The 15490-nt window shown below is 40.3% G+C and overlaps 1 protein-coding gene across 2 annotated transcripts in view; it reads left to right on the top strand.

Moving 5' to 3' along the window:
• Positions 1-7607: 7607 nt before the first annotated feature.
• LNPK (lunapark, ER junction formation factor) overlaps positions 7608-15490 on the top strand; it is a 78170-nt gene continuing 70287 nt past the window's right edge. The window contains exons 1-2 of one of the 2 annotated variants that reach the window (XM_041721688.1): positions 7608-7762; positions 13793-13881. In XM_041721688.1, coding sequence (XP_041577622.1) covers positions 13855-13881 — 27 coding nt within the window. In that variant the 5' untranslated portion in view covers positions 7608-7762; positions 13793-13854. The remainder of the gene's footprint in view (positions 7763-13792; positions 13882-15490) is intronic. The other variant, XM_041721687.1, reaches the window with a different exon arrangement.

The following is a 15490-nucleotide window of genomic DNA, read 5'->3' as shown; positions in this document are numbered from 1 at the left end:
TTCTAGGTTCACTCAGGGTGTTGACAGAATTCACTTCTGTGTAGGTGCAGGACTGGGTTCTCAGGTGGCTTGCCAGCTGCCAGCCAGGAGGCATTCTCAGAATCTGGAGCCGGCATACATTCCTTGGCTCACGCATCTTTTCCTCCATTTGCAAAGTCAGCCACAACAGGTCAAATCTTTCTTCTGCTCAGAATCTCTGACCTCCCCTCCTGCCTCATCTTTTGCCTCAGCTTCCCTTTTCTGCCAAATCTGACTCCAGCTAGAGAAATTTCCCTTTGCAAGGGCTCAAGTTGTTAGATCGGACCCACCTAGGTTATTCAGGATAATTTTTCTTAATCGCTACACTCAGCGTGGGGCTTGAACTCATGACTCTGAGATCAATCTGAGATCAAGAGTCAGATGCTCTACCAACTGCGCCAGCCAGGTGCCCCTATTTAGAATAATTTATAACTTTAATTATGTCTGTAAATGTCTTTCACAGCAGTACCTGGGTTAGTGTTTTAATAACCAGGGGATGGGAATTTTGGAGGGCCATTTAGAATTCTGCCCACTGTAAAGTACAAGACCTGTATGATGAAATGACTATTTTTGGAGAATGTGTAAAGACACTTGCACAAATATGGAGTTATACTATAGTCCAGGAAGGAAAGGCTCATGTGGAAGGAATTAATATACACAACTAAAGAAATTTTAATAAAAATCTCAATGGTATTTTGGGGGTGGGTGTTTCTTGATAATCTGATTTCAAAGAAAGGAAGAATGAATAAAAATGACATAGGGGTAGGAAAAAGAAGTATATCCCCCAATTCATTTTATGAGGCTAATTAGTATAACTTTTATGCCAACCCAAAGAAGGATATCACCAGAAAGAAAAACCACAGATCGATTTTATTCTTTCTCATCTATTGGTTGGTGTCTCACAGTAGCAATTCTTTTCCTGTCTTTCAGTGTTTTCCTCTTTCCTCAGTCCTTAAATATGAGATCCTCTCAGATCTTAAACAGCAGGGATATACAAAAAAGAAAATAGACCATGGAACAGAATATCAAAGTCAGAAACAAACCAACACATAAGTGACTACTTACTTGGTTTATGACCAAGGTAGCACTGCAGGGTAGGGTAGAGAGGACCACCTGTCAATAAGTGGTGACAGTTTATTTTTCCACACTGAGGGTGGGGGTAAGGGAATGGGGACAATAGGTGCCTCTCTCCATTAATAAAAAAGTTGATTTCAGGTCTGCTTAGGAGTAGGATGTATCTCTTAAACGGGATACAGACACCACTACTTATAGAGGAAAAGTGATAAATTTGACTCCATTAAGAATTTTTCATCAAGAGACATTAAGAGAGTGAAAAAGCAAGTCAGAATTGAAAAAAAAATATTTGTAGCACAGGTAATCAACTATAGGCGTGTTTCCACATTATGTAATCAATTAATAGAAATCAGTAAGAAAAAGACAAAGAACCCAAAATAAAAATGGGAAAGCACCTGAGCGTATAAGCCAGTGCTTATATGAAAAGAGGCTATTCTTCACTAAAGTAAGGAAATGCAAAACAGTAGCACAGTAAGTATTACATATCCATTGGATTGGCAAAAATTAAAATGTTGGACAACTCAAGTGTTGATGAGGATGGGAAGCAAAAGAAATGTTTATATGTTATTGTTGGTTATATAAACTGGTAGAGTTTATTTAGCATGGCCTTGAAAAGCTATAAATAAACATGTTCTATGAATCAGGACTTCCATGCCAAGGTAAAGACGCTATAGAAATCTGTGTTTATACACTCCAGGATAAACATACACACACAACATGCACACAGACACACGCAGACAGCAGCATTGTTTATAATAGCCCAAAGCTAGAAATAGCCTAAATCCATGGAGTAAATTATATTTCCATGTAATATAGTAGCTTACAGCAATGAAATGAATGAATAGACATGTCTACATGGGTGAATCTTAAAGACATAACCTTGATCAAAACAATTCAAGACATGAAAAAAACTTACCCTATGATTCTATTTATGTAGGAGTTCAAAAATAGGCATAAGGTGTATTTTTAAAGAATGAGTAGTTAGGCAGAAAGAATGTGAAGAAAAGCAAGAAATTGAATATGCTAATAAACACCATAGTGGTTCTCTGCAGGCATTTGGGGGTTATAAGGAAACAGGTACATTGGGGCCTTTTAGGGTATTGGTATTTTGACCCAGTGGGGTCACATGAGTGTTTGGGTTATAGTCTTTAAGTAGTACCCTTCTTTTTTATGAGCTTTTGTTTGCTCTACTTCCCATCACAAAAAATAATTCCAATCTTCTTTCTTCCCCATACTTCCTGATTCTTCCTCTGGTGAGAAGCATCTATAGTGCCTCATAGAGACTTAGAGTTGTTACAGCAAGACAACAAAGAGAACCATGTAGTCTTCAAAAACGAAAATACTTCCAAAGTAGGTTCTCAAGAATAAAAAAAGCTCTGACAAGAGTAAAACATAGCATTTGACCCTATATCCTTTCTAGTCCTGCCTGGCCAGATTAGCTAAAAAAACCCCACAAAAAACAAAAAACGAACCCCTGAATTGGGAGGAGTATATGCAGCATAATTCTGAAGAAGGCTGGGCAGGGGTGGGCACGACAGGGAAGGATGTAGTTTGATGGCAGTGGTGGAAAAAGAGCCGTGTGGTGCCTGGGCAACTCAGTTGGTTGAGCGTCTCTTGATTTTGGCTCAGGTCATGATCTCAGGGTCGTGGAATGGAGCCCTTCATCAGGCTCCACCAGGTTTGAGATTCTCTCTCTCCCTCTGCCCCTCCCCCTACTTGCTCTAAGTAATAGTAATTACAAATTATTAATAGATTTTGTTTGAGAGAGGATGTAGGAGCGGGAGTGAGGGGGCGAGGAGGTGAGAGGCAGACAGAGGGGGACAAGCAGACTCCCTACTGAACAGAGAGCCTGACATGGGGCTTGATCCCAAGACCCTGGGATCATGGTCTGAGCTGAAGGAAGATGTTTTTTTTTAAATTTATTTTTTATTTAAATATTTTTTTTTTAAATTTTTATTTATTTATGATAGTCACAGAGAGAGAGAGAGGCAGAGACACAGGCAGAGGGAGAAGCAGGCTCCATGCAGAGAGCCTGACATGGGACTCAATCCAGGATCTCCAGGATCATGCCCTGGGCTGCAGGCAGCACTAAACCGCTGCACCACCAGGGCTGCCCTGAAGGAAGATGCTTAACTGAACCACCCAGCTGTCTCTAAAATCTTAAAAAAAAAAAAAAGAAAAAAGAAAAAAAAGAGCATCAGAGTTGGTGGAATGCCATTTTGGTAGACACTGCAGGAAGCCTGGCCTAGGAGCAGGAAAGCTGTTATTCCCTGTGAATCACTTGGGACAGAAGCCTGCAAGGGCTGTCTGCTTCTACATATGTGTCATCTAGCAAAAACACTAGCTGTCCTTGGAACTGCCTGGTGGAGAGCCTAGGACACCTGTCAGAGATGTGAAATCTTAGAGCACCTGGTACTGTAGTATCTCCCTCCTTCCATTCCTTTCATCCCCTTTACCTCTAGGGATTTATTTTTTAAAAATATTTTATTTGAGACAGAGAGCAAGAGAGACCATGAGCTAGGGGAGAGGCAGATGGAGGAGAGCCAGACTCCCACTGATGCAGGGCTCGATCCCAGGACTCAGGGATCATGATCCAAACCAAAGGCAGATGCTTAACCGACTGAGCCACCCAGGTCCTCCAACCCATAGGGTTTTTAGTATGCAAGGCCCTAGAGCTTGTATTTTAATAAGCGCCTTGGTAACTCTTATGCAGGTGGCCTCTGGCACTGAGTAGCATTGCTCAGAAAAACTCACTGGCAAGAATCACCAGAGGCACTTGTTAAAAATCCAAATTTCTGGGCTCCATACCAGACATGTGGAATCAGAATCTCCAGGGAAAGGCCCTGAGAATTTGTTTTTTTAACTAAGTCCCAAGTGATTCACAGGGAATTCTGGGGAAGAGTTTTAAAGACTTCCACTTTTGTTTTTCCATAGTGTATTTAAAAGCAAAATGTTTATAATAAGTAGTTTTTTTTTTTGCATTTTGATAAAAAGTAGGTACCTTGTTGTAAAGATTACAAACTGTAAAATATTTTTTTCCCTCTATATATGTCCTCTCCTTGAAGTCACCAAAACATCTTAAACTCAACATGTTCAAATTGAAATCTCCATCTTCCTTCAAAACCAACTCTATTCCAGTGTTCCCCATATCTCAGTGATAGCATTACTATCCACCCACCATGCCTGCCAGAGATCCCATCATCTCAGACTCCTTTTTCTTCAATTCCCAGTTCATCCCACTGATGTGGCAAACAAAAGCAGAAGAAAATTAAGTTTCCTTACTACTTACAACCCATTGAGAAGTCCTTGGAACAGGCAGGTGACCTTCCTCTGGGAGCTCGGCTGCCTCAGTGTTGGCACTTTGCTAAAGGCAATCTTAGCCACCCCCCGCCCCCAAGATCCTGTGAGTATACTTTAAACATACAGAAATTCCTTTGGAAGCTTCCTTTACCTCTACCCCTCAACATAGATGTTAGCAATCATACTCCAAGCATATGGCCCACTGATACACACCTGAAGGATCTCATGACTGAGTTTTTACTAAACAGTAATAAATAACCTTTTCCTAACAATAGTTAGCCCCCTCAGAGTCCTGGAAACCTTGTTTCCAAAATACCTTGGAGGCTTGTGCTGTCTGTCCTTAACGCCCTCCCAACTTGAAAGTATATAATCAGCTATGCCTCACAACCCCCCTGCGGCTCTTTCTGCCCACGGGTCCTGTCCCCATCCTTTAATAAAACCACCTTTTTGGTGGTCTGAAGATGTGTCAAGTTCTTTCTTGACCATTTGCTCCTAACCCCAACATTTCCAGATCACCCACCATATCTGAATCCGTCACCTAAATCTCCCATGTTACTTCCCAAATTGTTCCATTTCCCCCACTTGTCTCCATCTCCTTATTCCCAGCCCGATCCATTTGAAATACCACTAACTACCACCCGGGGACCCTAATTGGCTCTATTCATATTCTCACACTCCAGCTGGAATGAACTTTTCAAAACACAGATATCATTAAATCCCCTCTCTGCTTCTCAAGAAGATACAGGTTCTCAGTATGGCCAACAAGGTCTGGTCTCCAGCGTACCATGAACTCTGTATGGTCTATGTTCTAGCCAACGTTCCTCTGTTGGTCCTCTGTTCCTCAGGCTTGCAGTGTTCCCCTCTGACAAAAGGTCTTTATGCATGATGTTCCCGGTTTCCATTTCTCCTTTTTTTCAGTATCTCATTTTTCAGGTTTCCATTCCAGTAGGACCTCCTTCAGGGAGATTTCTCTCACCTTTCTGACCAGGTCAGTGAATGACCCTATTGTAAGCTCTCATAGCAACTATTTCTTGCAGCTTTCATTTATTCCTTTGAATAAATGTGGTTTTACTTATTTGTTGAATTAGACCTTTTAGCATTCCTTTGACTAGTTTATTCCCTTTGTCATCTTCTCTGGTGCTTTTCTGATTTCACTTCCTTAGAATCTATCACAGGAGAAATTTAGGATTAGTAGGCAATAATTCTTCAATATTTGGACTCAGTTAAAGCACCACCTTCACTGGCTTTCCCATACCCCTTCTGGCTGCTGTTGCCTTATCCTTCTCCAATCTCTTGAACACTTGCCTTTATCATAGTTATTTACCCTATATTTTTTGTGTGTTTTCTTGAAGGTTTCTCTCACTAGTGTCAGTTACTTTAGGACAGCTGTTTTATTTATCTGTATGTGTACACAGGGTCTTGTCCTCGATAAATATTTGGTCTTCTCTTACTGTGCCTGACAAACTCTCTTACCAGGTAGTGGTATAGTGTTACCTTCAGCAATATACGTAATATTTCTATTCAATTTTCTCATTTCTAAAATGATACTTACCTTAAGAAGTTGTTTGGTTAAAAGAGTGATTCCATACATCTCACCCTCCAAGTGTCTCCTCTTTCAGAGTAATTATCTATGGATAATTATGATCTCAGGATCAGGTTTTTGGGATGCCTGGCACCTGGCTAGTTCTTGTCTTCTCCCTCCTGTTTTTTCCCCTTTACAACAGACCTTGATGGCCCAGTTAAAACTAGAGAACAAAATCAGTAGCAACTGGTAAACATTTCTTTCCTGTTCTCTTAGGAAAATATATTCCTGAGGTGAGGAGATATGTTTTGCATTAACTTCACAGGCCTTTTAAAAATATATACTTTGAAAGAGCAAAGGATGAAAAATGAAATGGTTAAATTTCTGTATCAAAATAGATGAAATGTTTCTATTCATATTTTCTTCGATAGAATTTTTTTTTTTTTAAACAAGGCCAAGGGGATTCACAGGGAATTCTGGGATACAGAATTTCTATCTATAAAACTCTTCTATTTTCTACTAGACCCAGAGTGCACAAGTAAACTCTGGTTCCCTCGCCTTCGTCCTTTCAAGCTTACACAGCTGTAACGAAAGATTCTAACAGTGAGGACAAGCTCACCCCACAGCGAATCACCTGGTAGCTTCCGGTACCCTATGCTCGGTTTCTCACTTCACCTTACCTGCCTGCTTCGTCAAAGTTTCCATGTAGCGCCTTAAAGCAATGACAGACACTCACGGATGCATTATTTTAAAACCCGGATGTAACTAAACAGAATAGAAAAATATCCCGTGAAAAATGTTTGCACAAGCAAGTCACAGAGGTAAACCACCACCAAAGCTTTTGCTTGCTTTTCACCCCTGCTGCACGGTTACCTCACGCGGGTTCACGTTATCTCTGGCTATTTAGACTGGTCACGTGCAGTGGACTAGGAAACGCTCTGGAGCCAACGTTTCAAATCTGAGGTGAACGCCGCCCGGTGTGTGTGTGGGGTTATCCGTGGGCCCGGAGATCAGGGCCTGGGAAGGGCGTATTCGCGAGGTGAGAGTTTTAGCAGAGAAAACTCGGCCTCTGTGACCTCCACGGGTTTGAGAACAACATCCTCCGGCGTGTGAAGCGCACCCCCCACGGGTGAGGTCAGCGTCCTGTCATCAAAATGACCCTTTTTGACGTTCAGCAGTGACGAAGGCCTCCGGCACTCAGTCTGCTGGATTTTCTCCACGGGCTCGTGTGGGGAGGGGCCCTGGCTGAGCTGTGAGGTCGGGTTAAGCGCCTCCGCTGCCGGCCGCAGGAGGCTGACCCTGGGGCTCTTCAGGGCCGAGTCCTTTCCAGACGCAGCCATCTGCACCCTCAACCCCACCCGTCCCTCTCGCGGCGACCTAGGACCCCCCTGCCCCCCCACTCCCCAGGGTCAATTTCGGGGTTTTCTTTCTCCAGTGAGAGTTGGCAGAACAGGCTTCAAAGGAACGAGAGGAGGCCGAGGAAAAGAAGTAGCCGTGCCGGTAAGCCTCCCAATCAACGGCAGGCCCCCCGCCCCGCCCCGCCCCGAGCCGCGACGACGAGCACCCTACCGAGCCGCGGAAGCCCCAGGGCCGGCGTCCCCCGGCCAACCGCCCGAGCGGCCCGCCCCAACTGCCCGCCCCCGGCGCAGTCACGTGACCGCGGAGCGGCGCGCGCCGGCGGTGGCGCTGATTGGCCGGCGGCGGGAGCGCGGGGTTTGATGGGAAGGAGTTGGCCGGGCCCACCGCTCTGTCAGTGGCGGCTGCCGCCTGCTGCGGAGACGGGCTGCGCGGTGGCGCCGAAGCTGGCAGACGTGGACGCAAGCGCCGGGCTTTGCCCGCTTCCTGCAGGTAAACCGTCGGAGTGAGGGCGGCAGGGAGGGCTCGGCGGAGGGGAGGCGCGCTGAGCCTTCCGCTGGGGCACGGGCTCCCGGGTTCCCCGCCCGCCTCTGCCCGGCGCGCCCGCCCGGGTGCCTGGTGGCCTAGGAGCTCCGCGGAGGTGGCGGGTCCCGGGCTCGCGCCGCGCCGCGCGCTGAGCAGCCTCGCCTCCTGCTGCCTCTGATTTCCCAGGGCCAGGGGCGACCCTGGAGTAACCGGGAGCCCGTTCGGCCACCTCCCCCCTCCACCCCCGCGCGTCCTCGGGGAGTCCGGGGTGGGGAGGTGGCCGGGTGGAGCAGAGCATCGGCTCTTTGGCCCGCCCGTGTCAAGGCGGGGGGTCAGGAGGTTCGACGCTGAGCTGTCGCTGAGTGTTGTGTGTCCATCTCCCCCCCCCCCCCCTCCGAGTTGTGCGGAGGCGCCACGAATTGGACAGATCGGGAGGACCGAAAACTGTCAGTGTCATGCTGGTCGGCCCAGGCATGTGGGCGTGGATTACGTGCTGCTTGCAGGAGCCTCTCCACCGACGCTGTCCTTGTTTGAGGGAAGGTGGGCGGTGTAAGGGGTGGAGGGAGCGAGGTTGCCGGGGTGACCGAGGCTCGGCCCCGGGGAGAAGAGCAGATCTGAACTGTTATCAATAGTTTTAATTCTTGGGGGCGCCTGGCTTGGCTCTCGGTTTGGTGGAGCCGTGCGACTCTTGGCCTGGGGGTAGTGAGTTCTGGCTGCATTGGATATAGAGGTGACTTAAAAAAAAATCTTAAAAAAAATTAGTTTGATTCTTTAATATTGTGTATGGAGATTGAGCAAGTTGGGATCACTGAACTCAATTTTGCTGATGGTGCCCTCATGGTAATAAAACTGGTGACTCACTGAGTTTTTTCCATGTTCCGCCTTTTCCCAGTTGGCTTCTGGTTTATGTCAATTGTTTTCTATCTCTCTGGCCTGCGTGTCACCATCAACGTAAGTGACCCTGTTCAGCAGCAGTGTGTGGCATGCGAGCAAGCTTGGCTTCAGGCATAGGTTCGGACTGGCAGGGAGTGCTCATCTCTTGTTCTCAGCAGCCCCCGTGGTTCCATTTTAGGGGGAAGTTGATCTTGAACACGTTTTTAAAAACAAAAGTGGTGCATCTAAAATCAGAATTTTTTTAAAAAGATTTTATTTATTCATAGAGACACACACACACACACACACACACAGAGATAAAATTAGAATTTTGTTTCTGTCACCTAAGATCCGCCCAACACTCTTAATAAGCTTGGTGTTTATATATTATTAACTTGACAAATAATATAAGAGCTATCCGCAAGGCATGATTTAATATAGAGGTCTTTCTGCCGAAATAGTCGTTTCTTGGTAGTGTTTAGTTCAGATTGAACATCAGCTTACCATGAAGATCAGAATTAGCATATAATAAAAGTGCTTTTAGAGGTGTACTTCTTTTCAGTAATTTTATTTTTGAGCAATAAATGTGGTTTGGGATATTTCAAAATTGCCTTTTCGGCTAGAATATTCGAAGGAATTCTGGAGCAAAATCACTTTTAATTTTAAATCAAAGAGTACATTATAGAGCCTCTAAAAGGCCTGCAAGAACATTTTAATGGAAGAGTCTGAAGAATATTTTGTTTTTATTTTTTAATACTAGAGCAAATGAGGGCAATACAATTTCAGTTAAAATACAAATTGTAATTTATTTTTCCAAATTTAAAATTATGAAAATGGGTACTTTCTGAGAAGTTAGGTGTATGAGGAGTATTGTCTGCACTACATGTGCTTTCTGATAATAGTAATAATAATAATGGCTATAATTTATTGTGTGCTCACTACTTGTTGGACACTGTGCCAAGTAATACATAATTTCATTTAGTTCATACAGCAGTTCTGTGAAGTGTTAAGTTTTTTCACCACTACATAAATGTGGAAACTGAGGTTGGAGAGTTTAATTTACCCAAGATCACATTGCTGGTATGCAGCAGAGGCATATTTTGATCCAGACCTTTTTGACTCCATTATTCTATTTTTTTAAAAAGTTTTTATTTTAGAGAGAGAGAGTGGGGTGGAGGAGTGGGTTAGGAGCAGAGGAAGACAGAATCTTAAGCAGACTCCATGCTGAGTGGCCCCACAGGGGCTTAATCTCATAACACTGAGATCATGACCTAGCTAGACCAAGAGTCAGATACTCAACTGACTGCACCACTCAGTGCCCCTCTATTATTTTAATATGACTTGAAATGAACTGAAAATTTAAGAACGACATGACCCAAGATTTTAAATTCTGACCCCCAAACCTGAGTGTGAATATCAGTCAATAGGAAACATTGAAATAATGTGGTGGGCATTATTATTTGTTGAAAACACAGTAGATGCATCCAGCTCTTAAGGTCATGTCAGGTCCCGTTGTAATATCAGAGTGGAAAGAGACTGTACACATTCATGGAAGAGCTCTTGGGGACAAGCCACTTGAGATTGAGCAATCTGTCCACTCAAGGGCATACACTGATTTATGCTTCAGAGAGAAATGCTAGTTATTTGCTTCCCATATATTTTGCGTGTGTTAGAAGAGATGGACTAGGAAATGGCAATGACCACAGCAGTAAAAACAGTTTGTATTGAGAAATTAGTTATGTGTGGAGCACTGCTGAATTATCTCATTTAAGGCTTTCAACATTTAGAAGGTCCTTAACTATCCCTCTTTTGAAGATGAAGATAATGAATAATTGAGAGGTTAAGTAACTTATTTGCCCAAGGTTTCATAGTAAGTAATGGGCCACAGGAATTGGAGTTGAGATGTTTGTGTCAAGGAGGGTAAAAGTGTTTGAACATAGAAGAGGTATGAAATTAAAGCTATGTAGAAAAAGTTGATTAATTTTGTTATGCTTTTATATCTCTTGGAAAGTACTACCATTACATGAGTATTAATAGCAAATCAGTTTCTTTGAACAAATACTGGAATTTGGAATTTTAGGAAAATTACTGGAACAATGAGGGTTAGCTCATTCTTTGATTAGAGCCTGAAAGCATGGATAAGCATTTAATGACTGTTTACCCTAATGTTGTTTTAGAGGACAAATTTTAAAGCATAATACCCTGCTTCAGGGATCTTAAAGGTTAAGCATAGTTTGTTTCATTAACATCAAAACAAGTCTCCAAACAAATAATTGATGTCAACATTGATATTAATTGCAATATTATGCATATATTTCATATTACATTTAAAAAGTGATGTGCAATGGACAAGTAAAGGCAGTGCTTGCAGACTTCCAGTCTGCCACTAGCTGAAGCTAGCTGCCAAAATGATTTGGCAAATCATTTAGCTTCTCTTCCATGCAGATTTAAGCATTCAGATTTAATCAAAGGAAGGAACTGGGCCACATGATACACTGTACCAACACTGTCTCTTGTGTTTATAACTTACTTTCCACTTCAGTAGCTCTGTTTACCAGCTATTTGAGAATGTCAGAGGTGTTTTCATGTATTTATATGTAAATATTCCAATCTTATTTATATAAAGCAGACTTTATTTCTGATTTTGTGTTATTGGGAATAACTACTTGCTTCATAAAAAAATCAAAACTAAAATACTGTGTCTGGCTATGCTACTTAATATTTCTGGGACCAAATTACTTCATTTCCCTAGCCTTAGTTTCTGACATTTATAAAATGGGATGATAGTAGTATCTAAATGAAATTCATGTAAAGCATTTGTTTTAGGGCCTACCAGAGATAAAGTATTTATCAAATATTTAACTGGTATCTTTATTGCTGTCATTACTTTTTTTAATTGTTATTTTAAAAATTATTTATTTATGCATTTTTAAAAAAGATTTATTTATTTATTTATTCATGAAAGACAGAGAGAGAGGCAGAGACACAGGCAGAGGGAGAAGCAGGCTCCATGCAGGGAGCCCGACGTGGGAGTCGATCCCGGGACTCCAGGATCGCACCCTGGGCCAAAGGCAGGCGCCAAACCACTGAGCCACCTAGGGTTCCCCTATGCATTTATTTTTAAGTAATCTCTACCCCCAACATGTGGCTTGAGCTCACGACCCCAAGATCAAGAGTCCCATGCTCTATCAACTGAGCCAGCCAGGTACCCCTGTTGTTATCTTTAAATTATAAGAATTCTGAATTGTGATGGCTACAAACTTAACTCAGAGGCATATAAATGTTACAAACCAAAATGTGTAGGTCAGTTGTGTTCAAAACACTGTGCTAGACACTATACAATTAGGGAACTACTATATACTTTGAAAGTACCAAGTTAAGTGATTTGTATAAATCCTCCCTACCCAGTCACCTTTCTTGGTGAGTATTTTTAGCATCTTAAAACCTTAAGATATGTTTTAAGATCTATTTGATGTTTTAACTGAGAAATTATACTTCTATTCATTAAAGTTCCTGGATTTCCTACAATTTCATCTTAGAAATTTGAATACTGACTTAATATTGAAGGATTAATAGTGCTTAGGTTACAACTTAATTGTGGCTTGTAACATCCATTTATAAACACCAGAATTTTTTAGGATAGCTTATAGGTATTTCTGGTCCTAGAAATCACTTTGTACGTGGAAATATTTAATAAAATGGATCTTTGTTACTTCTCTAATCGAGAAAGTCCAAGATGGTATGCCTTATGCTAATTCCAATCTGTGACTAGTGTTGCAGAGTAGATGTATTTACTTGGTACTGGTGTCATTTTTGATTGCATTAATGGTTTAAAAAAATGTGAGAATTATCGCCTTTTTTGTATGTGGGATGAAGTAGTTTTGTACACGGACAGTATGTAACTATTCCTGGTAAAAATATGTAAATTTGAAAGTATACTTTCACTATTTCAGGTTAAAAGAATAAGAACTTATATAATTATTGACTAATAAATTGATTTAGAATCTAAGATAGAATTATTGACTAATAAATTGATTTAGAATCTAAGATGGCTGATAACATTTTCATCCATATAGTAACATAATACATTTGAGAGTCATAGAGAAACAACTAAAAGAAGGACATAGATACACAGCTAGCTAACATGAAGGTCAGTTGACTTGAGGGACTTAGACACAATTTCAGAGAGAAATGTTTATTTGGGTATTGGGACAGTAGTGAACAGATTAGAAGTCTGAAGTTATTTTTTTGCTTTTTTGTTTGTTTGCTTTTTTTTTTTTTTTCTAATTAGAGAGAGAGGCAGAGGAAGAGGAAGAGAGAGAATCCCAAGCAGGCTCCACACCCAGCGTAGAGCCCAATTCAGGGCTATGTCTCACAACCCTGAGATCATGATCCGAGCTGAAATAAAGATGTTCAGCCCACTGAGCCACCCAGGTGTCCTTTAAGATAGTGTAGCTTTGACTCATGCACCCTGAAGATACAGTAGCTTTGAATCATGTTTTTTCTGAGCTATTGGGCAAATCACTGAACGTCTTTTCTCTTAATTTTCTTATCTGTAAAATGGTAAAAATGAAGGCTATCCTGTGAAAAGTGCTGATATATTAAGTTTAATTTACAGAAAAGAAAATTAAAGCTCAGAAGCATTAAATGACTTGCTCAAGGTCTATTGGCTTTCTGTTGTTACTTGTAAAATATTCTAAACATTGTAAAACACCCCTAATTCCAAATAACTAGTTTAGTTGAGAGACAGCTGAATGATAGATATGTTGTATCTAAGCATGTAGAATGAAAGTAGTACAGTAAAACTTTTCTTAGGACATTAGGGGACCTACTTGAAAGAACAGTAAGTTGCAAAGCAATAAGAATATATACTGTTAAAATGCCTTGCCATTTAAAAGTCTTTCTAGCTTTATTTTCACTTTTAAATATGTACTGGTGTGGAAGAAGGGATTTGTTGAGGGGTAGACTCTGTCTCAAGAATATCTGAACTAAAATTCCATGTAAGTGGAGTTCAAATAAATTAATATTTTATAGTATTTTTGGGCAGTATTGCAACATCTACATTTTATAGTGGGTATAGTATGTATTTAACCTAAAAATTTTAAATACTTGCTTTATTTCTAGCTGTGAATTCCTTTGGACGATTGATGATATTTATCATTGTGCCCAGTTTCTACACATAAAAGATGGGTGGATTATTTTCTCGATGGAGGGTAAGTTAGTTTTCTTTACAGCCAGTTCTTAGTCAAATATAAAGTGTCACATAAACCTACTTGTAAAAGTCTCCTTTGTGGTATAGACTTGAGTATAGCTTGATATTATCCCTAATTCTATTTAATTTTCTTCCTCCTCATATGAATTAGTTGTATATTTGGACTTTAATATTCACTTGCTGTATAGGTATGCAATGTCTCTTTTTAATATCATTATTTCACTTTGACTTATGAGTATTTTTATTTATCTATTTATGCATTCATGTGTAAATGGTTATCTATTCTTGTTTTCTTCTGCTTATTGCCTCTATTTCAATCTTATTTGAAGAATAGTTAAAATTGTTATTATTGAAGTAGTTGAAATTATAGTTGTATGCTATATAATACTTATGTTTTTATGGGCTATATCTTTTTGCTTATCATATGTATTTGTTGAAGTCATACTAAATATACTTTTAGGAATTAAACAAAATTTGGAATGCAGTTTGATTTTATTGGGTAGAGCTTTAGAGAAAGTATCTCCAATTTAGCGCTACAAATTTAAAATATAGTGACAAATGTTCTTTTCTAATATGAGAGGAGATAATGTAGTCTCAGACAAAGCTTATTTTTAACCTCTTTTGCCATATAATGGAGTCTAGCAAGATTTGGTAGACTCATTTTTTTGACTGTTGCTGGAACTGCTTTGTTTTGGACTTTGTCCTTCCTTTAAAACTTTTTGATAGTTCTGCTTGAGGATCAAATTTATCTTTGTCTTTGTTAGGTTGAACCATATGAGGATTAATTTTCCTTTGTCTTTGTTAGATTGAACCATATGAAATTGCTTTTTATGTAAGTCAAAACAGTTGAATATTGGCAATTTCATATGGTTCAACCTAAAGTTAACAACTTGTGGGAACTACAATGAATTAATTGATATCCACTACTTTCTTACATTATTGAGTATATAATTGGTAAGTACCTTCTCAAGTGTTGTAGGAGACATTTTGGCTGGTTTTTATTCTGGATATATAAAAAATATTTTTAACAAACAACTCTGCTATAATGAAGTATTCTTAGTTGCCTTTTAAAAATCTAATCTTCAGAAAAATAGGTTAGGAATTCAAAATGAAGATAGCCTATGGATTTTGACTTTCAGAGTCCTAAGTGAACTTTTAGCAATAGTAGTAGTAGAGCAGACCATCTTTAGTCTTGATGTTCAACCACTGAGCCACCCAGGTATCCCTAGTCTTGAAATTTCTAATATATGATATATTTTGGATAATCATATCTAAGAAAATTTTTCTTGGAGGGAAAATTTCTCTATAAAATTTGATTAAGAATGGTAGAAATAAAAAAAGTGGTAGAAATTGAGTGGTCAGAGTTGAAAGTACTTCTAGGACTAAAATATCTAATAGGAAAATGTTTATTTCTTTAATCATGTAGTTCTGTTTGTAATTGTAATTTTATTTAAATCTAAATCTCATTAATAAATAGGTATACATATTGCTTGACATTTGAAAAAGGTTTGAATTAAAATGTTCCTTTTTACTTTATTTTTATTTTTTGAGTTAAAATATTCATTTATGATTTTATAAATCAAGTGTTTCTAAGTTTGCAGGAACAAGTT

The sequence above is a fragment of the Vulpes lagopus genome, chromosome 11 (assembly GCF_018345385.1).
Source record: "Vulpes lagopus strain Blue_001 chromosome 11, ASM1834538v1, whole genome shotgun sequence".
Classification (NCBI taxonomy): Eukaryota; Metazoa; Chordata; class Mammalia; order Carnivora; family Canidae; genus Vulpes; species Vulpes lagopus.
The sequence above is the reverse complement of the archived record's forward strand: the minus strand, read 5'-3'. Positions and strand labels throughout refer to the sequence as shown.